The sequence below is a fragment of the Chiloscyllium plagiosum genome, chromosome 48 (genome assembly GCF_004010195.1).
Source record: "Chiloscyllium plagiosum isolate BGI_BamShark_2017 chromosome 48, ASM401019v2, whole genome shotgun sequence".
Classification (NCBI taxonomy): Eukaryota; Metazoa; Chordata; class Chondrichthyes; order Orectolobiformes; family Hemiscylliidae; genus Chiloscyllium; species Chiloscyllium plagiosum.
The window spans coordinates 8,034,307-8,059,673 of record NC_057757.1 but is presented as its reverse complement, the minus strand read 5'-3'; the positions used below and the strand labels follow the sequence as shown (position 1 = coordinate 8,059,673).

The window sequence follows — 25,367 nt, the reverse complement described above, 5'->3', positions numbered from 1 at the left end:
GGCAAAATTATTTTCAGGAGCTTTGAGCTGATGTTTCGGCAGTGTACAAAATAGGCAAGGAAGCACTGAGGAACACCATAAGTGCATTGACTGTAGAAAAATAGTTACAGGAAGGTGGCAGGTGTTTGGAGATGCTTTAACATCAGTACATCATCCCACGTCCACTTTCTGCAAATAGACTCACGCACGCATCAGAGAGACAAAGAACATAATAAATCTCAAACCCGTCTAGGGAAGTACATTCTCTCCTCAGATCCTCTACGCTTTGTGATTTTTATAGACGACTTGGATGAGGAACTGGAAGGGCCGGTTAGTAAGTTTGCCGATGATGCGAAGGTTGGTGGAGTTGTGCATAGTGTGGAGGGCTGTTGTAAGTTGCGATGGGACATTGACAGGATGCAGAGCTGGGCTGAGAAGTGACAGATGGGGTTCAACCTGGAAAAGTGTGAAGTGATTCATTTTGGAAGGTCAAATTTGAATGCAGAATCCAAGGTTAAAGATAGGATTCTTGGCAGTGTGGAGGAACAGAGGGATCTTGAGGTCCACATCCATACATCCCTCAAAGTTTCCACCCAGGTTGATAGGGTTGTTAAGAAGGTGTATAGTGTGTTGGCTTTCATTAGCAAGGGGAATTGAGTTTAAGAGCCATGAGGTTAAGCTGTAGCTCTACAGAGCCCTGGTTAGACCACATTTGGAATATTGTTTTCAGTTCTGTTCGCCTCATTATAGGAAAAATGTGGAAGCTTTAGAGAGGGTGCAGAGGAGATTTCCCAGGATCCTGCCTGGACTGGAGGGCAGGTCCTATGAAGAAAGGTTGAGGAGCTAGGGCTTTTCACATTAGAGTGAAGGAGGATGAGAGGTGACTTGGTAAAGAGGTACAAGATATCGAGAGGCAAAGACAGAATGGATAGCCAGACTTTTTCACAGGGTGGAAATGTCTATCGCAAGGAGGTATAATTTTAAGAAAATTGGAGGAAACTTTAGGGGAGATGTCAGAGGTAGGTTCTTTACACAGAAAGTGGTGGGTGTGTGGAATGCGCTGCCAGCCGTGGGAGTAGAGTCAGATACATTAGGGACATTTAAGCAATTCTTGGGTAGGCACATGGATGATCGTAAACTGAAGGGTATGGAGGTTAGTCTGATCTTAGAGTGGGATAAAAGGCTGGCACAACATTGAGGGCTGAAGGGCCTGTACTGTTCTATGTTCTATGTTCTATCCTAAAAGGGAGAAAAGAACAAGCAAAGTCAAAGGAACTTATCCCATTCCTAATAAATGCCTGATGCAGTCACCTTTGTCACAGGAAGGAAGCTATCCAAACATTTTTTGAAGAATGCTGTGTTTTTTTTTAAAAAACAAAAGCAAGTGTTTGTGGTCATCACTAGCTCGTCCTGCACTTCTTACCCGGGAGGTTATTAAGGGTCAACCATGTCTGGTGTCACATGTAAACCAGACAAGGTAGGATAGCAGATTATCTAAAGGGTGTTTGTTAACCACATGGGGTTTTTAATGACAATCAGCAATAGTTACCAGCACCTGCCCTCGCTCCCCCGTTAATCCCAGCGTTTCAATTATCACAATGTACCATGGAGGGATTCTAACCTCTGCCTCAGCACCTTTGCCCAGAGATGTGGCCACTACAGCACCATGCCATTTATACTTTTGGAGTCATAAAGTCATTGGGTCCCAAAGCATGGAGACCGGCCCTTCAGCCCAAACTGTCCATGCTGACCAAAATGTCCATCCCTGCTAACTCCATTTCCCTACACTTGGCCCATATCCTTCTCAGCGAAAGTGAGGCCTGCAGATGCTGGAGATTAGAGTCGAGAGTGCTGGAAAAGCAGAGCTGGTCAGGCAGCATCCAAGAAGCAGGAGAGTCGACATTTTGAGCAAAAGCCCTTCATCAGGACATCCTCTGTGTCAAGCACTTCCTGTTGAAGGGCTTTTTCCCGAAACGTCGATTCTCCTGCCCCTTCAGATGCAGCCTGACCTGCTGTGCTTTTCCAGCGCCACACTCTCGACCCATACCCTTCTAATCCTTCCCTCTCCATGTACTTGTCCAACTGCCTTTTAAATGTTGTTGATGTACCCCCCTCAACCACTTCCCCTGGCAGCTCATTCCATCTGCGTACCACCCTCTGGGTAAAAACGTTGCCCCCCCTCAGGTTCCCTTTTATTCTTTCCCCTCTCACCTTAAACTGATGCCCTCTAGTCCTCGATTCCCCAACCCTGGGAAAAAGACTGAGTGCGTTCACCTTATCCATGCCTCTCATGATCTTATACACCTTCATAACATCACCCCCTCAGTCTTTAAAGAAAAAAGTCCTAGCTTGTCCAACCTCTCCCTATAACTCAGTCCCTTGCTTCCTGGCAACATCCTTGTAAATTTCTTCTGCACTCTTTCCAGTTTAATAACATCCTTCCTATAGCAAGGTGACCAAAACTGTACACAATAGTCCCCGTGCAGCCTCACTGACATCCTGTATAATTGCAACATAACTTCCCAACATCAATACTCAATGCCCTGACTGATGAAGGCCAGTGTGCCCAAAGCCTTCTTCACTGCCCTGTCTACCTGGGACTCCACTTTCAGAGAACTGTGCAGCTAAACTTTGGTTGTGTTTCCTCTATGAGTTCTTGATGGAGGAACCCTTACTCTGTAAATAATGCCAAATGTATACAGCGTGCTTAATAGGACTGTTACTTTGCATGTAACCTTTGTTTCAGCTGTATGAGAATGCAGGCCAATCTGGTGATGTGTGTTAGAGTCGTGCTGTAACTTGGCAACGTATGAGGGAGGTTTATTAGAAGGAGCAGAAATGCTCAGAATGTACTTATTGAGGGCAACCACAAGACTGCGTTCAGAGGAGATGAAGGACTAGCCTTGAAGAGGACTTCCTTGAATGAAGGGAGTAAGCAGAACCATTGAGTGGAACAAGAAAGGGAATGTGAGGGAAACGACCAAAACCAGGATTATCAATAGCAGCCCTTTGGAGAGGAAACTTCTGTGAGCATGAACACGTCTGACAGATGGAAACTTGTAATACACACCTCTTTATAAGAGAGTGATTTAAATCGTACAGAAGATACATGGACACAAGATATGTTGGGGAAGGGGAGATAGGGAGGTCCCAATCAATACACACTCACTCTATCTAAACACCTTTTGATCGGTATGTCATTGTTTGCTGTGATCTGCCTGTACTGCTCACAAAACTAGGCTTTTCACTGTATTTAGGTGCATGTGACTACAATAAATCAAATCAGAAAACAGAAAAGCAAAGGCACTAATCTGTACACAGGTATATCCCTGAGGAAGCTGGATGCAGACACTAACAGCATTAAGGAAGCTCTCCAATAAAGAAAGAAGATAAAAGTCTACATTTATGATCCAGGTTGTGAACAGACTCAGTTCCACGTTAGGCCCCGACTAAAAACATGTTGAGGAACTAACCGGAGCACTGGCTATTTTAGATCTAGTACTATGCAATAAGAAGGGGCCAAGTAATAAACTTCTTCAAAATGAACTTTCAGGGAAATGTAACCACACCATTGTGAAATATTCCTTTAAGTCTAAAAACACGTTTAATCTGTGACGCGTATCCTAAGTCTAACAAGGACAATGATGAATGTTTCAGGTAGAAGATGATTCTGGTGGGATGGAGCAATACATTAAAAGGTTTGATGGTAGTTAGACAATGTCGAGAATTTGAAGAATTAATGCTTGGTTTACAGAAAGGGCTGAAAATGTGTTGCTGGAAAAGCGCAGCAGGTCAGGCAGCATCCAAGGAGCAGGAGAATCGACGTTTCGGGCATGAGCCCTTCTTCAGGAATGAGGAGAGTGTGCCAAGCAGGCTAAGATAAAAGGTAGGGAGGAGGGACTTGGGGGAGGGGCGTCCGGCGGAAGTGGATCCGGGTCCGCACGAGCCCGGGAGCGGCTCTGAGAGACTCACCGACACCGACCGGGACCGGGACCGGGACCGTGACCGGGGCCAGGCCGGGGGCCAGCCCAGCCCAGCCGGGGACACCCAGGTAAGGGCCCGCGCTCCGGGCCCGGGGCCCCGGGCCTGATCCCGATCCCGTCGTGGTCCGCGGGAGCGTCTCCTGCTGTGTCCGGATCCCGGGGACTCCCACCCGGGGACAGACCGAGACCGGGCCCGGGCCCAGGGGGTGGAGGCGGCGGGAGAGAGGGAGCTTTCCCCGGGACTGGGGACCCACACGGACAGGGCCCGGGCCCGGCGAGGGATCCTTTACTGCACCACCCCCGGGGGGTGGGGGTTAGTGTCCCCCCGGGGGGTGGGTGAGGTGTGTGTGGGGGTTTGTGTCCCCCCGTGGGGTGGGGTGGGGGGTTTGTGTCCCCCCCGGGGGGTGGGGGAGGTGTGGGTGGGGGACAGTGATGATCAGGGTGTTTGAGTGAGGATTGGCGCCCAGCCCCTGCCCTGAGATGGCCTTGTGTCCTCTGAAGGTTTTGGGGTCGCTCCTGTTTGTTGAAGATTCCTAAATTCTTCAGTCCCCCTAATTCCAGATACATCTTTACATCTATCCCCTTGAGCAAGCTTTTGGCTAATGTCTGTTCATGTGAACATGTGTCAATTTGCATCTGATTTAAGGTCGTGTTCAGGATCTTTTATTCCATGTTTACATGTTTTGTATTTTGTTTGGATGTTGCTGACCCAACCACACCATTCATTTGTCGAGCTATGATGAATTATGCTAGTGGAGAAGGTCATTAGCTAGACTTCGTGTTCAAAATTGATTGTATGACCTCCCACTTCTTTGCTGAGTAAAGTGATCCTAGAGATTTGTCCCCAGTGTTACGCGATGAGTTTTAGCTACAGTTCCTGCTCTCAGATATTCTATATGTTCAATAGAAACTGTATGAGTGTAGATCTTGGGTACAGGGTGAATGTTGCCTGGTTGTGATGCCTCCCTATTAGATAATAGCCCAGTGATACTGTCTAGGCTTCAGTAAGATACCAAAAGGTGTATGGCACCAATGGATAATATGCATTGATCAAAGTTTGGGAGAAGGATTTGTAGCTTGGGTGCTCGTTGTTGTGATTCTGTTCGCCGAGCTGGGAATTTGTGTTGCAGACGTTTCGTCCCCTGTCTAGGTGACATCCTCAGTGCTTGGGAGCCTCCTGTGCTGTGATCTTTCCTCCGGCATTTGTAGTGGTTTGACCACTGCAACGGACAGCTGGAACTGACAACCGGAAGCGGCAGATTCAAACCACTACAAATGCAGGAGGAAAGATCACAGAAGTGCTTCACAGGAGGCTCCCAAGCACTGAGGATGTCAACTAGACAGGGGACGAAACGTCTGCAACACAAATTCCCAGCTCGGCGAACACAACCACAGCAATATGCATTGATGTTTTCAAGAAAGGTGGCAAACAAATTATTCAGGGTGTTATCCAAATTACTTGCTTATTTCCGCTAAAGACTTGCTTTCGCAAAATGCTTGGTGCCATTTTTCTCATTTTTAAAAAGATTCAAGGCTTTCCGGGGACAAGTGACAATATAAACACTTATTTGCCAGTCCAATACCTGAGCAGCTTTCTAGGCCATTTCAGACCAATTTAAGACAACGGCAACCATGAATTTATTCTGAGATTGAAATGTTTGGAATTCTCTATCCACTCATAGAGATGTACAGCATGGAAACAGACCCTTCGGTCCAACCCGTCCATGCCAACCAGATATCCTCACCAAATCTAGTCCCATTTGCCAGCATTTGGTCCAAAAGCCTCTAAACCCTTCCTATTCATGTACCCATCCAGATGCCTTTTAAATGCAGTAATTGTACCAGACTCCTCCACTTCCTCTGGCAGCTCACTCCATGCACGTACCACCCTTTGTGTGAAAACATTGCCCCTTAGGTCCCTTTTAAATCTTTTCCCTCTCCCCCTAAACCTATGCCCTCTAGTTCTGGACTCCCCCATCCCAGGGAAAAGACCTTGCCTATTTACCCTATCCATGCCCCCTCATGATTTTGTAAACCTCTGAGGTCACTCCTCAGCCTCCGACACTCCAGGGAAAACAGCCCAGCCTGTTCAGCCTCAACCTGTAGTTCAAATCCTCCAAGCTGGAAAATGTGTTGCTGGAAAAGTGAAGCTGGTCAGGCAGCATTCAAGGAGCAGGAGAATCGACATAAGCCCTTCTTCAGGAATGAGGAAGGTGTGCCAAGCAGGCTAAGATAAAAGGTAGGGAGGAGGGACTTGGAGGAGGGGCGTTGGGAATGCGATAGGTGGAAGGAGGTTAAGGTGAGGGTGATAGGCCGGAGAGAGGGTGGGGGCGGAGAGGTCGGGAAGAAGATTGCAGGTCAAGAAGATTGCTGAGTCTGAGGGTAGGGACTGAGATAAGGTGGGGGGAGGGAAAATGAGAAAGTTGGAGAAATCTGAGTTCATCCCTTGTGGTTGGAGGGTTCCTAGGCGGAAGATGAGGCGCTCTTCCTCCAGCCGTTGTGCTGCTATGGTCTGGCGATGGAGGAGTCCAAGGACCTGCATGTGCTTGGTGGCCACATCGGGTGCAGTGGATACAGTAAATGATGTGTGTGGAGGTGCAAGTGAATTTGTGGTGGATATGGAAGGATCCCTTGGGGCCTTGGAGGGAAGTAAGGGGGGAGGTGTGAGCGCAAGTTTTACATTTCTTGCGGTTGCAGGGGAAGGTGCCGGGAGTGGAGGTTGGGTTGGTGGGGGGTGTGGACCTGACAAGGGAGTCACGAAGGGAGTGGTCTTTTCGGAACGCTGATAGGGGAGGGAAGGGAGATATATCCCTAGTGGTGGGGTCCATTTGGAGGTGGCGGAAATGACGACGGATGATACGATGTATATGGAGGTTGGTGGGGTGGTAGGTACCCTTACAGAAAGGGTACATGCCTTTTCAGACATAGATACTGAGAAAAGTATGATCTATACCAATGGGATTGCCACCACATTTAGGACCAGTGTTCCTGCTAAAGGTAGGGAGTTTGAGAGAATTTTAAACCACATGGAGGGTTGGAACCTGAAGGAAGGAATAATAAGAGCTTTTCAGAAAGGGCCGGTGAAAATCATTTGAGACTCTAATCTATCTAATAACATATACTTTAATCCATATATTGAGATTAGATTCCCTTCAGTGTGGAAACAGCTCCTTCAGCCCAACAAGTCCACACCAACCCTCTGAAGGGCAGCCCACCCAGACCCATTCCCCTATAACTAATGCACTTAGCACTATGGACAATTTAGCATGGCCAATTCACCTAACCTGCACATCGTTGGACTGTGGGAGGAAACCTGAGTACCCAGAGGAAACCCACGTAGACATGCGAACTCCACACAGACAGTTGCCCAAGGTGGGAATTGAACCTAGGACTCTGGTGCTGTGAGGCAGCAGTGCTAACCACTGAGCCACCGTGCCACCCCAATGCCAGACTTAGTTTAAAGAGACAGCAGACAACTGAACAGATACTTTGTGTTGGTATGAAATGGGGGTGGGGGAGTAACTTAAAACTATTACAATTTCCAAGAAAATAGCACTGAGTAAATTGTTGGGACTGTGAGTTAACAAATCCACGGGTCCTGATGGATTTCATTCCAGAGTCTAGTAACTGGTGAAAGTGTTGATTTTAGGTGGTTTTAATTTTCCAAAACGCTTGCAATTCAGGGGATGTTCCATTACATTGAAAAATAGCTCATGTAACTTCTTCACTCAAAGAGAGAAGATGATAGAGAGCAGGAAACCACAGGTCACTTAACATCTGTCCTCGGGAAGGAGCAGCCAAGCAGAGCTAATGTAGTGTTGTCAAATGGGAATCATGCTGCACTCATTGGTTGGAGTTCTTTGAAGAAGTAACTTGTGCTGTACTTATTGTTCTTAGATTTCAAGAAGACATATGTTAAGGTACCAAATCAAAGGTTATTGTGGCAGATAAACACTCATGGTGTTTCAGGTAATATATTGGAATTATGAGAATGGCTGGCTCATAGAATCTCTACAGTGTGGAAACAGGCCATTTGGCCCAACAGGTTGGCACTGACCCTCCAAAGAGTAACCCACCCAGACCCATTCCCCTATCCTGTTACTCGACATTTACCCCTGACTAATGCACCTAACCTACACATCCCTGAACACTACAGGGCAATTTTTCACAGCCCATTCACCTAACCTGAATGGCTTTGGATTGTGCGAGGAAACCGGAGCACCTGGAGGAAACCCACACAGACACAGGGAGAATGTGCAAACTCCACACAGAGAGTCGTCTGAGGCTAGAATCAAACCTGGGTCCCTGGCACTGTGAGGCAGTAGTGCTAACCACTGAGCCACCATGTCACCCAGGAAGCAGACAGTATGAATAAGTGGCTGGAAGGAGTTAGTTCTAGGCCCTTAACTCTTTACAATTTATAGAAATGATTTGCATGAAGGGACCAAAGTTATGGTAGAAGACAGAGAGTGGTGGAGGAAGGTTGTTTTTCTGACTGGAGGTTAGTCTGATCTTAGACTGAACAGTGAAGAAGATTCTTTAAGGTTTGAAAAGGATCTTGATCAAGTGAGTGTACAGTTTGATAAATGGCAGATAGAGTTCTATCAGCATAAGTGCACTTTGGTACAACAAACAATACAATTAATGGCCGGGCCTTTGGTAGTGTTGTAGAACAGAGGGACCTAGAGGTTCAGGTCCATAAGTTTTTGAAGTTTACCTCACACATCAACAGGGTGGTTAAAAGATTGTTTTGCATGCTTGCCTTCATTGCTCAGTCCTTTGAGTATAGCAGTTGAAACATTATGTTGAGATTGTGCAGGATATTGGTGGGGCCTCTGCTGGAATATTGTATCCAGTTCTGGTCACCCAGTTATTGGAAGTATCTTATTAAGCTGCAGAGAGTTCAGAAGAGATTTACCAGGACGTTGCCGAGTGTGGAAGGTTTAAGTTATCAAAAAAGGCTGGAAAGACTGGGACTTTTTCACTGGAGCGTAGGAGGTTGAGAGGTGACCTTCTGGAAGTCTATAAAATAATGAGGGGTCGAGACAGGGTTAATGATCATTGTCCTTTCCCTGGGATGGGGGATTGCAAGACCAGGGGTCACATTTTTGACGTGAGAGGAGGGAGATTTAAAAAAAGATGTGCAATATGTTTTTTACTTGGTGGTTCATGTGTGGAATGATCTTCCTGAGGAAGTGGTGGATGTGAGTAAGTACAAGAGTAAATTGGATGGATATGGGCCAGGAGCAGGCAGGTGGGACTAGTTTAGTTTGAGATTATGGTCGACGTTGGACCGAAGGGTCTGTTTTCATGCTGTGTGACACAATGACTGTATAAGGAACCTTGAAATGGTTGCAGATAAGCTATCTGAGTGGACTAAAACATGAAAATGGTTCATGTGTGAAATTGTCTATCTTGGCAGAAAGAATAAAAAAGAAACATATCATCTAAATGATGAGAGGTTGCAATGTTCTGAACTGCAAAGGGACCTGGGTGTCCTAGTGTAGGAACCATGGAAGGTTAACCTACAGGTGCGTAGGTTGGTTAGCTCACATGGTTAGAGCGTGGGTTCAATCCCCACACTGACCAAGCATGGTGCTGAGGTTCACAAGTGAGCGACGCTTGCAGCGTCAGGGTGGGTTGTTGTTTATGGGTGGCACGCTGGCTCAGTGGTTAGCACTGCTGCCTCACAGCACCAGGGTCCCAGGTTCAATTCCAGCTTTGGGCGACTGTTTGTGTGGAGTTTGCACATTTTCCCCGTGTCTGGTTGGGTTTCCTCCGGGTGCTCCGGTTTCCTCCCACAGTCCAAAGATGTGCAGGTCAGGGTGAATTGGCCATGCTAAATTGTCCGTAGTGTTAGGTGCATTAGTCAGAGGGAACTCCCTCTGGGCACTCACACAAGTGCACAGATATATCTCCATGATGGGGTCATACAAAGACGAGCACATGTTACAAAACAGACATATTGTTGTAAATAGAAAATTAAAAGGGACAAATCTTAAAACATTTAAGAAGCCAATAGATATACCCATGACCAGAAGGCTAACAGTCAAAGTGTTGGAAAAAGGCTTATTATAGCTACCTGTTTGTTTTTGACTGGAAAAGACTCGATTGTTTGAAGGGTCTTTTTCTGTGCCATAGACCTCCGTGACTCTATTTCCTGTTTTTGTTTCTTTTTCTTTCATTTTTCTATATATTTTATTCCCATGGTACTGCTGTTATGTAGTAGTGCTTATATTTTCCCCCGCACCCATGTTGTGTGTGGGCAGGTGTGAGACACAGTGAGAGACACAAGGTGCATAAATCTTTATTCATTTCCCACCACCAGGAAGAGAGGAAACACCCGAGTGGCCAGTGACAAGCAATGCCCTTCTCCTCAGAGGGCAATGCTGTGTGATCAAACAGTGAAGGGGGAGGGCAGGGATTAAATCAAAATGGAGTCGGAGGGGGAAATAAAACACTCCACACCCCGCGGCGCCCACCTCTCCCTGAAATCCTCGAGGGTGTTGGTGGACACCGTGTGCTCCTTCTCCAGGGAGACCCAGGCTCTGACGTAGCCGTGGAAGAGGGGCAGGCAGTCGGCACTAACGACCCCTTCCACTGCCCGCTGTCTGGACCTGTTTATTTATGACCAATTTGGCCAAGCCCAGGAGGAGATCCTCTGACCTACCCTTCCCCCCCCCCCCCACAGTATAACCTCTGTGACTTTATCGAGAGACCGCAGTCAACAGGTTCCCTGTGAAAATGCAGAACAGTAGTAAGCAGGTAGTAAGGAAAGCAGATAGAATTCTAACATTTGGAGCAAAAAGAATTGAGTATAAAAGTAGGGGAGTGTTGCAACAACTGTACGAGGTATTAATGAGACCATATCTGGAGTACTGTATCGAGGTTTGGTGCCCTTAATTGAGGAGGGATGCAGTTGTAATAGAGGCAATCCAGAGAAGGTTCACACGAATGATGCTTGGTACGGATGGTTTGTCTTATGAGCAAAGGCTAAACAGATTGGGATTCTCCTCTCTGGAGCCGAGAATGAGAAGCGATCATACGGGATTCTTGACCGACTTGACAGGGTAAATTGTAAGAAGTTCTTTCCCATCGTGGGAGAGTCTGGAACCAGACGGCATTGTCCCAGAATAAAGGGACACCCATGTAAGACGGAGATGAGGGGGAGTTTCTTCTCCCAGAGAGTTGTGAGTGTTTGAAACTCCTTGCCAAAGAGAGCTGTTGGGCAGAGTCCTTAAGGCTGAGATAGACAAATTCTTGATCAATCGTGGTTACAGGGAAGGAATACGAAAGCTGATATCAGGAATGTTGGATCAGCCACAATCCTACTGAATGTTACAGCAGGTACAACGAGCCAAATGGTCTACTCCTGTCCCTATTTATGGTGGTGACATGTGTTTACACTGAGCGCAGTCAGTGTGCTAATACCTTGTTTGGATGCAGTACGTAAACTGAGAGATTATGGTCAGGCTATAGATATCGCCTGTTGATGGAGAAATACTGAGCACCTCTAGTCAATGTAAAGCTATGACCCTAAGGGACTTTAACCAAAATGTCCTTTCCTGTTGAACTCGTCAACATATGGTCCCTTCTACTTTTTCTCCAGAGATATTGAGTTTAATGTACACCCCATATCTCAATTGATTTGCAGTTCAGTTTCTTTGCCCCTGAATCAATATAACATTGATACAAACACCGTATTAACATTTACAGTTTTGACAGAATCATTGTCAAAAGCATTCCTGGATGAAATCGACCACTTTTGGAAATGTTTTTCTGCAGTGACCTCCTTGTCAGTAGATGTTGGCTTTCTCAACCCGTAGTGGGTTTCCAATTAGAACAACGTTCCAATGGATTATCTCGACCATCTTTTGTTAACTCGACATCGCATCGTTTTGACAAGCCTTTCATCAAGCACTGCTTCACCACTGCCAAGTTTATTGTAACCTGGACAGAGGCTTTTTGTTTCCCCGGGAGTCAGAAGATTGGACTGAGGCCAAAGCTCACATACCTGGCTCTGAGAAGCGCTTTGTGAAACGTATAAAATCCAGCGTTCGCAATGCAGAAGCTATCGAGGTTGAGAATTCACCGCAATCATGGTATACCAAAACATCTTCCTCCTATTCAGCCTCCTAGCTGTGTCAATGGCAGGTAAAGCAATTTCAGCTTTATTGCTGACTCGCTGGTTTTTATACAGATTGACCTGTGCTTTGGAACCTTGATGATGTGCATTAAGAGGCAGTTTAATATTGTTTCTAGCCCCTGTATCTATCCACTGTAGGTTGGAGCCACTGAGTTATATCCGGGGGGGTGAAAGAGACCATTAGAGTCCTCAGATATTCTCATACAAGGTGATGGGATGTGGCATTGGAATAGATGATTGGCCACAGTCAAGTTAAATGGCAAGGTGGTGGGATAACAACGTTATCCATACAACTCATATGGGTTCTGCCTATGTCACGGCGAGTTTGCAGGGAACTAGTGAGATCATCTCTGGCAGATTCACTCAGTCATCGGAGTGGAACTGCTGCCCCACAGCGCTGGGGATCCAGGGTTCGATTCCCACCTCAGGTGACCGTCTGCGTGGGGCTTGCACATCCTCCCCGTGTCTGCGTGGATTTCCTCCGACCACTCCGGTTTCCTCCCGCAAGTCCAAAGATGCGCAGGTTAGGGTGGACTGGCCACGGGAAATGCGGATGGTGGCGGGGATGGGGTGTATCTGGAATCAGATGCTCTTCGGAGGGTTGGTGCTGACCCGATGGGCTGAGCGACCTGCTTCCACACTGCAGGGACTCTGTGACATCAGAGACAGACCCCAAGATTGTGGAGGGGAGGGGGCACTTCAACATGGTTAAACCGATGGGAACTGAGTGGTGGCATGAAGAATCGCCCAATGTCCCACTCAATCAGAGTCAGACACCACCAGGGCCATCGTGTAAACCTGGGGTCCATTAGCACAGTATAAACCAAGCTGTGGATCTGAAAGAAGCCTCTTTTCCGGTTGCTGGATTATGGTAAATTTAGACCCCATTCTGGCTGACCCTCAGAACTGAATGCCAGTTTCCGAACTTGCAACAACCCCAGACTGAAACGTCCAGAGCTATAAGAGTGTTGTCACATGCCATTTAAAGGGAGCTTGAACAGTTCGCTACCCCTGAGATCCCAGCAGGCTACTCTCTCTTTTCAGAGAGTCACGACTGGTGGAAAATTTAACCTGGGGGGATGGGGGCACAACATGGCAGGCAGGAGGAGTGAGTGCAAAAAGGTGCATTCTGCATGGTGACACCAGATATGTGGGAATTGACCCCATCACATTACAAACCAGACCCACAGCCAACTGAGCAAACCAATGCCCACACCGACAAAGCTGCTTGGCGCTGGAATGATTTTGCGCATTGAAGTCTGTTGCACAACGTGGATGATATAGGCTGGAAACAGAATGCCACCTTATTAGGGTGGCACGGTGGCTCAGTGGTTAGCACTGCTGCCTCACAGCACCAGGGTCCCAGGTTCGATTCCTGCCTTCGGGCAACTGTCTGTGTGGAGTTTGCACGTTCTCCCCGTGTCTGCGTAGGTTTCCTCCGGGTGCTCCGGTTTCCTCCCACAGTCCAAAGATGTGCAGGTTAGAGTGGATTGGCCATGCTAAATTGCCCAGAGTGTTCAGTACATTAGTCGGAGGGAAATGGGTCTGGGTGGGTTGTTCTTCGGAGGGTCGGTGTGGACTTGTTGGGCCGAAGGGCCTGTTTCCACACTGTAAGGAATTTAATCTAATCTATTTCACAGCATCAAGGTATGCAACAAAATGGGTAAGGAGTTTTGAGCCAGGGTTGGAGGATTTGAGCTACAGGGAGAGGCTGAACAGGATGGGGCTGGAGCGTTTTCCCTGGAGCGTTGGATGCTGAGGGGTGACCTTACAGAGGTTTACAAAATCTCAAGGAGAGGGTAAACACACGGTCTTTTCCCTGTGGTGGGGGGAGTCCAGAACTAGAGGGGCAGAGGTTTAGGATGAGAGGGGAAAGATTTAAAAGGCACTTGAGGGGCAATTTTTCCACGCAGAGGGTGCTGCATGTATGGAATGAGGTGGTAGAGACTGGTACAATGACAACATTTAAAAGGCCTCTGGATAAGTATATGAATAGGAAGGGTTTGGAGGGACATGGGCCAAGTGCTAGCAAACAGGACTAGATTAATTTCGGATACCTGGTCAGCATGGATGAGTTGGATCGAAGAGTCTGTTTCTGTGCTGTACATCTCTGTGAGTGTAAGTAGAGATGTCTTGCTTCAGTTAAACAGGGCCTTGGTGAGACCACACCTGGACTATGCGAAAGTGAGGACTGCAGATGCTGGAGATCAGAGTTCACCTCAGAGTGGTGTTGGAAAAGCACAGCAGTTCAGGCAGCATCCGAGGGAGCAGGAAAATCGACGTTTCAGACAAAAGCCCTTCATCAGGAATTGGGCTCCTTCGCGAAACATCGATTTTCGTGCTCCTAGGATGCTGCCTGACCTGTTGTGCTTTTCCAGCACCACTCTGATCCCCACACCTGGACTATGGTGTGCAGGTTTGGTGTCCCTACCTGATGAAGGATATACTTTCCATCGAGGTGTGCACCAGATGTTGACGGAGCTGCACATTAAGGATGGTAGGACCGTCCTATGAGGAGAACTTAGTCTGCTTGTGTCTGTTAGAAGGGTGAGAGGCACTCAGATTGAGACATATGGACATTGAATAGGGCTGGACAGATTCAACACAGGAAATGTTTTCTCTGGGTTGGGGAATCTAAAACCACAGTCAGAACCTCAGAATACAGGGTACATCATTTAGGACTGAGATGAGGAAACATTTTTTTCACTCGGCAGGAGGTGTTGGGGGGGAAGGTGAACCTGTGGAATTTGCCACCACATTCATGACCATGGGGCTGGGTGTGCGGGTCCACAGTTCCCTAAAACTGGGCAGGGTGATGAAGAAGGCATATGGCATGCACCCTTCATCAGCTGGGGCAGGGAGTTGGCAAACCATGTTCCAGTGATATAAAACTCTTGTTAGGCCGCATTTGGAGTATTGTGTGTGGTTTTGGTCGCTGCACTCAGCAAATGGACTTGGAAGCTTTGGAGAGAGTGTAGAGAGGGTTCAGCAGGACGTTGCCCGGTCCCGAGGGCATTGGCTATAGGGAAAGGTTAAAAGGACTAGGATTGTTTTCACTGGAAATATGGCGGTAGAGAGGAGACCTGATAGAGGTCTACACCATTATGAGGAGCATAGGCAGGGCGGATAAAGGATTTTTCCCCTGGTGAGAAGTGTCAGTTACACGGAGACACAGGTTCGAGGTGAGAGGGGGAAAGTTTAAGGGGGAAGTTTTTCACAAAGAGAGTGATAGGAGCCTGGAACACTCTTCCAGAAGAGGGGGCTGGAAGCATCTGAGTGGTTACATGAACAGGGAAGGAATCGAGGACTATGGACCGAAAAAGTGCAGGGGGTTTGTTTCATAGTTTAGTAAGGGCATGATGATCAGCACAGGCCTGGAGGGCCGAAGGACCTTTTCCTGTGCTATACTGCTCTTTACGTTCTTGGTCGCAGAGGGGAGTGGGTCACTGAATTAATTCAAGAATGAGATAGCTTTATTTTTGAGGTTTTAGAAGCATTAAGGGGTATGGGAAGGTGGGGTTGGGATAGAGGATCAGTCAGGATCAAGCTGAAAGGCAGAGCTGGCTGTAAAGATCCGAATGGCCATTCAGTAGTTTCTGAGACCCAGCTAATGCTGCAATTTAACAGCTTCTCTAAGGCACGGCGTGTTCAAGTCCTGGGTTGCTTCCTGCTTTTGCTTTGAAGGCCGACATTTCATTTGTCAGTTCCATAATAACTTCACATTGCATAGAATCCCCACAGTGTGGAAACAGGCCAGCAAGTGTACATCAACTCTCCAAAGAGTAACCCACCCAGAGCCTACCCTATTACTCTATATTCCCCCCTGACTAGTGCACCTAACCTACACATCCCTGTACACTATGGACAATTTAGCGTGACCAAATCACCCTGACCTACACATCTTTGTGGGAGGAACCTTTTTGAAAGTCTTCCTACGTGTCTTTTTTTGCTCGGTCCTCAACTGGATAACGCACTCCCCAGAGCTCCATCTTCTCCTAGGTTCCCAGCCCATTTGGTCAGCCTGAATCATTTGTAAATGTTACTGCTCACACATGGCTGGTGTCACCTCCAAACAAAAATGGTGTGACCAGGAAAAGATCCACGTTCACACAATTCATCAGAACAATGGGAAAGATTATGTTGATGCAATTGCCTCAAATAGTGCTCTTCAAAGCTTGGGATTCAACACTCAGAAGGAGACTGACTGACCCTTAAGCAATATGTTTGACATGAACGCAAGCTAAAATAGATAAGTGTCTTAAAATATTGCGGTATATGTGCCTTATCTGTGGCCAAGAGGATCAGGATATCAAGCCCCATCTCAAGAAATAATGGCTATTCAGATGTGCCATAATACATCCAATAAAAATTAAGACAAGTTAACTTGGTGTAATCCCTTGAACTAACTACATCAGAAAATCAGCGGGTTGACATTGGTATAAATTGGCACCATCTGCTGAAGTGCCCCTTTGTGGCCAGGCTGTCATTTTCCGATCCCTCTATCACACTGAACAATGCCAGGAGTGCATTTAGAAGTGACTTGGCTCTATGTGACTTATCAAAGACTGTCCTCAGATATTTTCGAGACAACGGCATGGTGGCACAGTGGTTAGCACTGCTGCCTCACAGCGTCAGAGACCTGGGTTCAGTTTCCGCCTCAGGCCTCAGGCAACTGTCTGTGTGGAGTTTGGCACATTCTCCCCGTGTCTGCGTGGGTTTCCTCCCACAGTCCAAAAATGTGCAGATTAGGTGAATTGGCCGTGCTAAATTACCTGTAGTGTTAGGTGTAGGGGAATGGGTCTGGGTGGGTTGCGCTTCGGCGGGTCGGTGTGGACCTGTTGGGCCGAAGGGCCTGTTTCCACACTGTAAATAATCTAATCAATCTAATCTAATCTGTGCAGAAATGTGAAGACAGCTCTAGAGCAGATGGGGCTTGAAGCTGGACCTTCCTGGCTCAGCAGGAGGGACACTACCACTGTACCACAAGGGTGCTCAGAACTACCATGCTAACACAACTCTCTTTCCTCCTCAGCACCTCTTGTGAAACATGATCCCTACTATGGGCCAGGTATGAATTTCAATCCTGCAACTTTACTTGCATTGATACTTTTATGCGAAAAACTTCCAAGGTAGCTCTGTCGATAAGGGACCTTGCTTTCTCCCTCGGGTGCCTCTGCAGCCATTAATGAACGGCGTGGATTTTCAAATTGCTGCATGTCCATCAATCACTTGCCAATCAATCAGCACTTGTTTCTGTTACAGTATAAAAGGGCTAATGTCTCTTTGCGTTGGTGTATACTTGAGAAATGTTTCCTCTGTGAGCGAGGTAAAAAATCCAAAATAATCTTCGATAGTTACAGAGTCATAGGGGTGGATAGCACAGAAACAGACCCTTCATGCCGACCAGATATCCCAACCCAATCTAGTCCCACCAGGCAGCACCCGGTCCATATCCCACCAAACCCTTCCTATTCATATACCCATCCAAATGCCTCTTAAATGTTGCAATTGTACCAGCCTCCACTACTTCCTCTGGCAACTCATTCCACCCTCTCTGTGAAAAGGTTGCCTCTTAGGTCCCTTTAAAATCTTTCCCCTCTCACCCTAAACCTATGCCTTCTTGTTCTGGACTCCTCCACCCCAGGCAAAAGACCTTGTCTATTTACCCTTTCCATGCCCCTCATGATTTCATGAACCGGTTTAGTAATCTCTACCTTCACCAACACTCAGGGGTCTCGCGCAGCCAAACATCTAAAGCAGCTCCCACTGCCTGAGGGAGTAGCAAAAAAAACCATGGAAACCAGATAGTTCTGATAGCTTTACTTCATTTCGGCCGTCCATGCCGACCAGGTATCCCAACCCAATCTAGTCCCACCTGCCAGCACTTGGCCCATATCCCCACCTGCCAGCACTTGGCCCATATCCCTCCAAACTCTTCCTATTCATATACCCATCCAAATGAATCTTAAATGTTGTAATTGTATCAGCCTCCACCACTTCCTCTGGCAGCTCATTCCATACACGTACCATCCTCTGTGTGAAAAAGTTACCCCTTAGGTTCCTTTTAAATCTTTCCCCTCTCACCCTAAACCTACGCCCTCTAACTTTGGACTCCCTCACCTTACCCCAGGCACAACCTCTGACAACTGACCATGACTATCAATAATGCAAATATCTCAGCAAGGGGCCCAGCAATCACTTCCCAAGGTTCCCACAGAGTTCTGGGGTACACCTGATCTCGATGACTCCATGTTTCTCTGACAGCCATTTAAAGTGCTGCTCTCCAAAGCGTCCTTACCGGTCAGGGTTAAAACTAATCTGTTTGCTCCACAGGAAAAGGCAGTTATGGATATCATGGTAAGTACATGATTCCAGTGAATTTCCTGTCATTCTTTAAAACAGTTGGACGATAAGTTGTTTAACAGTGATGACAAAATGTCTCTCGTTCCATCAGCTTTAGGAAGTAGGACAGAGAACAGTGGGCATAGAATCAGAGGGTTCTAGAATTTTAGTGGACAGATGGAGGCCATTCGATCTATTGTGTCTATACTGGCTCCTGAGAGTGATATCCAGCTAGACCCATTCCCCAGTCCCATCTCCACAGCCTTTTGACTTCTTCTTTCTTGAATATCTATTTGGATCTCTTTTGAAACCTCCTATGGAATCCTCCTCCCCCATTCTCCCGGGAAGCACATTCCAAATCCGAACAACTCTCTTTAACTCACCCGTACCTCTCTGTGAAAGTTTCATGGGAATCCAAGATGGAGGACAGGCGTGAATGGTGACTGGAAGAGCTGCTCCTTTTTTGAGTCTTTTTTTGTCAGTCTTGGAACTGATTTCCTTGAAATTTTGGAACAGTAATAAATGCTTTATAAGCTCTTACATTGTTGTATAAATAAAAGCTGTTGTAATTGTTATGAAACTCTAAAACAACAGCACTTCCAAAATAGGGGAAAGAGGGAGTAAGCAGATGTCAAGTAAAAGACAAAACAAATGAGGACTAAACCTGCACAGTGTGTCCCAGCAGGGACCCTGCGCAGCTGTGTGTCCCAGCAGGGACCCTGCACAGCTGTGTGTTCCACCAGGGACCCTGCACAGCTCTGTGTCCCAGCAGGGACCCTGCACAGCTGTCTGTCCCAGCAGGGACCCTGCACAGCTGTCTGTCCCAGTAGGAACCCTGCACAGCTGTCTGTCCCAGTAGGGACCCTGCACAGCTGTCTGTCCCAGCAGGGACCCTGCACAACTGTGTGTACCAGCAGGGAGCCTGCACAGCTCTGTGTCCCAGCAGGGACCCTGCACAGCTGTCTGTCCCAGTAGGGACCCTGCACAGCTGTCTGTCCCAGCAGGGACCCAGCACAGCTGTCTACCTCTACTGTTTAGTAACAAGTATCTCTGGATATCAGAGTTCACTCTGAGAAAAATACACTGGTTAGGCCACTTTTGGAATACTATGTGTAATTCTGGTCTCTCTCCTATAGGAAGAATTAGATTAGATTACATTACAGTGTGGAAACAGGCCCTTCGGCCCAACAAGTCCACACCGACCCGCCGAAGCGCAACCCACCCATACCCCTACATTTACCTCTATACCTAACATTCCTGGCAATTTAGCATGGCCAATTCACCTGACCTGCACATCTTTGGACTGTGGGAGGAAACCGGAGCGGGAGGTGACCTTATAGAAGTTTATAGAATCAAATGGGGCATGGATAGGGTAAATGGACAAGGTCTTGCTGCCAGAGTAGGGGAGTTCAAAAGTAGAGGTCATATGTTTAGGGTGAGAGCAGAAAGATTTAAAAGGGATGTAAGGGGCACCTTTTTCACACAGAAGGTGGTACATTTATGGAATGAGCTGCCAGAGGAAGTGGTGGTGGCTGGTACAATTACAGCATTTAAAAGGCATCTGGATGGGTATATGAATAGGAAGGGTTTGGAGGGATATGGGCCAAGTGATGGCAAATGGGACTAGATTAATTTAGGATAGCTCATCAGCATGGACAAGTTGGACCAAAGGACTGAGGGTGGCATGGTGCCTCAATGGTTAACACTGTTGCCTCACAGCGCCAGGAATCCAGGTTAGATTCCGGCCTCGGGCGACTGTGTGGAGTTTGTACATTCTCCCCATGTCTACATGGGTTTCCTCCGGGTGCTCCAGTTTCCTCCCACACTCCAAAGGTGGGCCATGCTAAATTGCCCTGTAGTGTTCAGGAATGTGTAGGTTAGTTGCATTAGTCAGGGGTAAATATAGGGTAGGGGAATGGGTCTGGGCAGGGTTGGTCTTCGGCGGGTCGGTGTGGACTTGTTGGGCCGAAGGGCCTGTTTCTACACTGTAGAGATTCTAATTCAAAGTCTGTTTCCCTGCTGTGCATCTCTGTGACTTGAGCTGACAAAACTGTAACCCCGGGATACAGAATACCAACGGGTGGAATAAGACTATCTTTCTTTACCCTTTCAAAATTGATAATAATTTTGAACGCCTCAATAAGATCACTTCTCTGCTCCAATGAAATCTCACCAATCATTTCTTGTATGCAAAATCCCTCATTCTCGTAAATTTCCTTTGAACTTTCTCCAGAGCTCTAATAAAGTACTCAGACCTGAACACAATACTCCAAATGTGGTCCAACTAATGATTTGTAGAGATGTAGTATTGATTTTATACTTTATACTTTTTTATATTTTATCATTAAAATACAATATATTACATTTTATACATTACACTTTATTGCTTTTGTACTCTATGTCTCGGTTTATAAACCCAAAGGGCCTGTCAACTTTCTTTACAACTGTTTTAACTTCTCTGGTCACCTTAAGAGAATCACGTATATGAGTCCTGTGCTCCTTCTGCTTTTGTACACACCTCAAAGATGTACCAATATATTGATTATTTGACCAGAACTGAACTAATGTGTTCAATTGGAGCAGTCACACATTGGGAAGAGTCAAAGGTTTTGAACATTGTACATATGAGCTCAACATATGGTTGTGCTTCTGAATTTGCCAAGTCTGAAGGCATTCAGCACGATTTAGAAGCTGCAGCAAAATATAGAGAGCTGGATCAGGGTTTGTCCTGGTCACTGATCCCAAAATGGCTATTTTTGCTTTGTTAGTTCAATACTGTTCATATGATGGAGCGTTTGTGGTGAGTTGTGAAAGATATTTTGGTGGCACAGTGGCTCAGTGGTTAGCACTGCTGCCTCACAGCAATAGGGACCCCGGTTCGATTCCAGCCTCAGGCGACTGTCTGTATGGAGTTTGCACATTCTCCCCGTGTCTGCGTGGGTTTCCTCCAGGTGCTCCGGTTTCCTCCCACAGTCCAAAGATGTGCAGGTGAGGGTGAATTGGCCATGCTAAGTTGCCCATAGTGTTAGGTGCATTAGTCAGGGGTAAATATAGGGTTGGGGAATGGGTCTGGGTGGGTTACTCTTCGGAAGGTCATTGTGGACTTGTTGGGCTGAAGGGTCTGTTTCCACACTGGAGGGAATTCAATCTATATTTGCAAAGGTTTTGGACAAAAGCAATAATGGGACATTCTGATGGATTGGCTCCCTGTTCCCAATGAGACAGCAATCGAAAGCTTGATGGAAGCACATGTGACAGCAACATTACACAGACCCTCCCCCCCAATTACGATACACTCTGAGAGGGAACGTTGACTCTCCTATGTATTGGAGCACAACAGACGAACAGAGTCTTTGAAGGGGACTGTTGGGTTCCAAAGCAGCACTGCTCTGGTGTGTAGAAGTTGGTCATTTCCAACACGAGGCACCAATTTGTGATTGGCAACCGGAGTGGTATTGAGCGACAAGTTTGTGTGTGTGTGGTAGTGTCCTTACCTCTGAGCCAGGAGGCCCAAATTCCAGTCCCGTGTACTCCAGTCGAGTATACTTTCCTGCCTGAACATTTTGACTCAGAAAATATCTCCATCATCTGATCCTCTTCTTGTTATGGGATCTTGTGACACTGCTGTAGTGTCCCTCCCTCTGAGCAAGGTGATCTCGGTTCACATTCCACCTGGTTAGGTTGACTCACAGTATCTACGAGCGCAGATTGAGAATATATAAGCAAAGTAAAAAATATTTCCTTTCATTGTCTTGCCAGAATTGGAGTCTAGAACTAGAGGTTTAGGGTGAGAGGGGAAAGATATAAAAGAGACCTACGGGGCAACTTTTTCACGCAGAGGGTGGTACGTGTATGGAATGAGCTGCCAGAGGATGTGATGGAGGCTGGTACAATTGCAACACTTAAAAGGCAATTGGATGGGTATATGAATAGAAAGGGTTTGGAGGGATATGGGCTGGGTGCTGGCAGGTGGGACTAGATTGGGTTGGGATATCTGGTCGGCATGGACGGGTTGAACCGAAAGGTCTGTTTCCATGCTGTACATCTCTATGACTCTGTGACTCTATGAATAGTCTTTAGCAAAGGGACACCTTAAGACATATTCTCAACCATCAGTGGAAGAGTTAAAGCATGTAATCCAACTACAAACATGATGCTTTCACCAACTTTCACACTCCTACTGTACTTATGCACAGACAATGAGAGGATATTTACAAATTTCTTTTTGAATCATTATTTACCAAAAAAAGAACTCACTTCACCTTTTAAATGTCTGCATAGTAGGTTCCTCACCAGAATTCAAATGGAGTATGAGTAATCATTGGGAGTTAAGGTTAATTTTCAAAGTTGCAACAATGGAGTGGAAAATATTCTGAACAGAACAAATAGCAGACAATAGAATGCCCGGTAGACCATTCAGTATCTCCCGCTGAACATTAAAGAAAATCTCACCCTCCAACCCTCCTGCTGGTCAGCACAGACCATTCAGGTGAAGCGCCCTGAGCTTTTCTGACCATTGACAATGCTGCAGGTTTGGAATGTTAAATATTGTACATGGATCATTGCCTCCAGACACACTAACACAAAACTCTTGGCTCCACAGGACCTTACGATTATGGCTACCACCATGGTAAATATACCACTTCAATTACTGTGTTATTGCTGGCTGTGAACATGACACTGATAATTCACAGGACAAGTTGTACACGTGTTTTTGTGAAAGGTGGTCACAGGCTTCAGAAAATGATGCTAATCTCTCAAAGGCAAGGATTGTAACATCAATCTGAGCTGTTCACAATGTGACCTCCTCTCCATTAGCAAAGAAGAGAAATCTCACTCTGATAGCTTGAGAGCGGCAGATTAAAAACTTCTCACAACACTGTACTCTCACTGAGTACACTGTACATCACTGTGTGGCTTTCAGAATGTTATACCATCTTCCAATTTATCAATGTGAAAAATAACTACTGTCCCGTACAGTTGTAGTAAAACAAAGGATTTAAAACAATCAAACCATTGAATTCAAATCCATTCGTTAGAGATTAGGGCCATGCCTTTATTAGTTAGGGAATTGAGTACAAGAGTTAGGATGTCATGTGGCAGCTTTAAAAGACTTAGAGTATTGTGTTCATTTCCGGTCACCACATTACAGGAAGGATGTTGAGGCTTTGGAGAAGGTGCAGAAGAGGTTTACCAGAAAAGCAGCCTGGATGAGAGGGGATGAGCTAGAAGGAGGGGCTGGAAAAACTCAGATCATTTTCTCTGGAAGCTGGGGGGCGAGTTGATAGAAGTTTATGCATCTCAATTTATGAGATGCATAGATAGGGTTGATGATCAGAACATTTCTCTCAGACTTGAAAAACAAGTGGTGAAGGAGGGAAAGTTGAAATTAGATGTGAGGGGCAAGTTTTCATCACAGAGCGGTAGAAATCTGGAATGCACTGCCAGGGGGTTTTGGTGGAGGCAGATACGATAGGGGGTGTTTCAGGGGCTTTCAGATAAACATGAATATGTGAGGAATGGAGGGATATGGACCAGGTGCAGGCAGAAGGGATTAGTTTCATTTCTCATGTTCAGCACAATGTTACTGTCCAGTTACTGCTCTATATTCTGTGTTCTATGTGGACTTCATGAATAGGAAGGGTTTGGAGAGATATGGGCCAGGTGCTGGCAGGTGGGACTAGATTGGGTTGGGATATCTGGTCGGCATGGACGGGTTGGACCGAAGGGTCTGTTTCTGTCCTGTACATCCCTATGACTCTATGTCCTTGGATGGAGCAGTGAATGGGAATGATCCACTCCATGTTGTCAATATAAAATAACTCATTGAGTGACATTTCCACCATACATGTATGTCTTAGAGCAGGGGAGCCAAATAAAATGTGGAATGAGCAAAATTGATATGTGCAGTGTAATCAAGAGGTATTTGACGTAACGGCCAATGTGAGACCTAATCTGCAAAACTCAAAAACAGCAAATCAGTGCATGTGAATGTGTTGAAATTGTTGGTCACTAACCTTTTCTCTCCTGACACATTAGCACAAACAATAGGGCAGCACGGTGGCTCAGTGGTTAGCACTGCTGCCTCATAGCGCCAGAGTCCCAGGTTCAATCCCAGCCGCTGGAAACTGTCTGTGTGGAGTTTGCATATTCTCCCCATGCCTGCGTGGGTTTCCTCTGGGTACTCCAGTTTCCTCCAAAGATGTGCAGGTCAGGGTGAATTGGCCATATTAAATTGTCCATAGTGTAAGGTACATTAGTCAGAAGGGGATGGGTTACTCTTCGGAGGGTCGGTGTGGACTGGTTAGGCCGAAGGGCCTGTTTCCACACTGTAGGAAATCTAATCTGATCAAAACTTTCTTCCACAGGCCCACATGATTCTGGCTATTACAATAAACACTTCCCTTTAGTTACCCTGATATCATTTTGGACAAGCAAAACACAGATGGTATGAGAGGGCAAGTTGTTGAAGTGTTTCAGTGATATAGGACAGGAGCAGGTTTCCCGTCAACCTTTATATACACATGGAGAGTCCCCAACCCTGACCTAGCTCCCTCAGAGCCAGCTCTCAGAGTGAACAGAACCTCTGACACTCCTGTTCCTATCTGTCAGCCAGGGCTCCCTGAGTGGACCCTGAATAACAGCCCCAATCAGGCTGACTACATTACAATCACTACAGTGTGCAAGGTGATAAGTTTTGGAAACTGATGCTAATTGTTCAAGGATCACAACATAAAAACATATAATTTATAAGTCACTTTCTGCCTGGAAGTCTGTGGTGAGTGGTGTTCCACAGGGCTCTGTCCTTGGGCCTCTATTGTTTGTAATTTTTATTAATGACTTGGATGAGGGGATTGAAGGATGGGTCAGCAAGTTTGCAGATGACACAAAGGTTGGAGGTATCGTTGACAGTATAG

At 46.6% G+C, this 25,367-nt stretch overlaps 1 protein-coding gene across 1 annotated transcript in view; it reads left to right on the top strand.

The window, feature by feature from the left end:
• The window catches only part of LOC122544413 (glycine-rich cell wall structural protein 1.8-like), a 356,495-nt gene that overhangs the window by 295,902 nt on the left and 35,226 nt on the right, over positions 1–25,367 (top strand). Inside the window, exons 3-4 of the mRNA XM_043683661.1 lie at positions 17,141–17,176; positions 23,054–23,080. Coding sequence (XP_043539596.1) covers positions 17,141–17,176; positions 23,054–23,080 — 63 coding nt within the window. The remainder of the gene's footprint in view (positions 1–17,140; positions 17,177–23,053; positions 23,081–25,367) is intronic.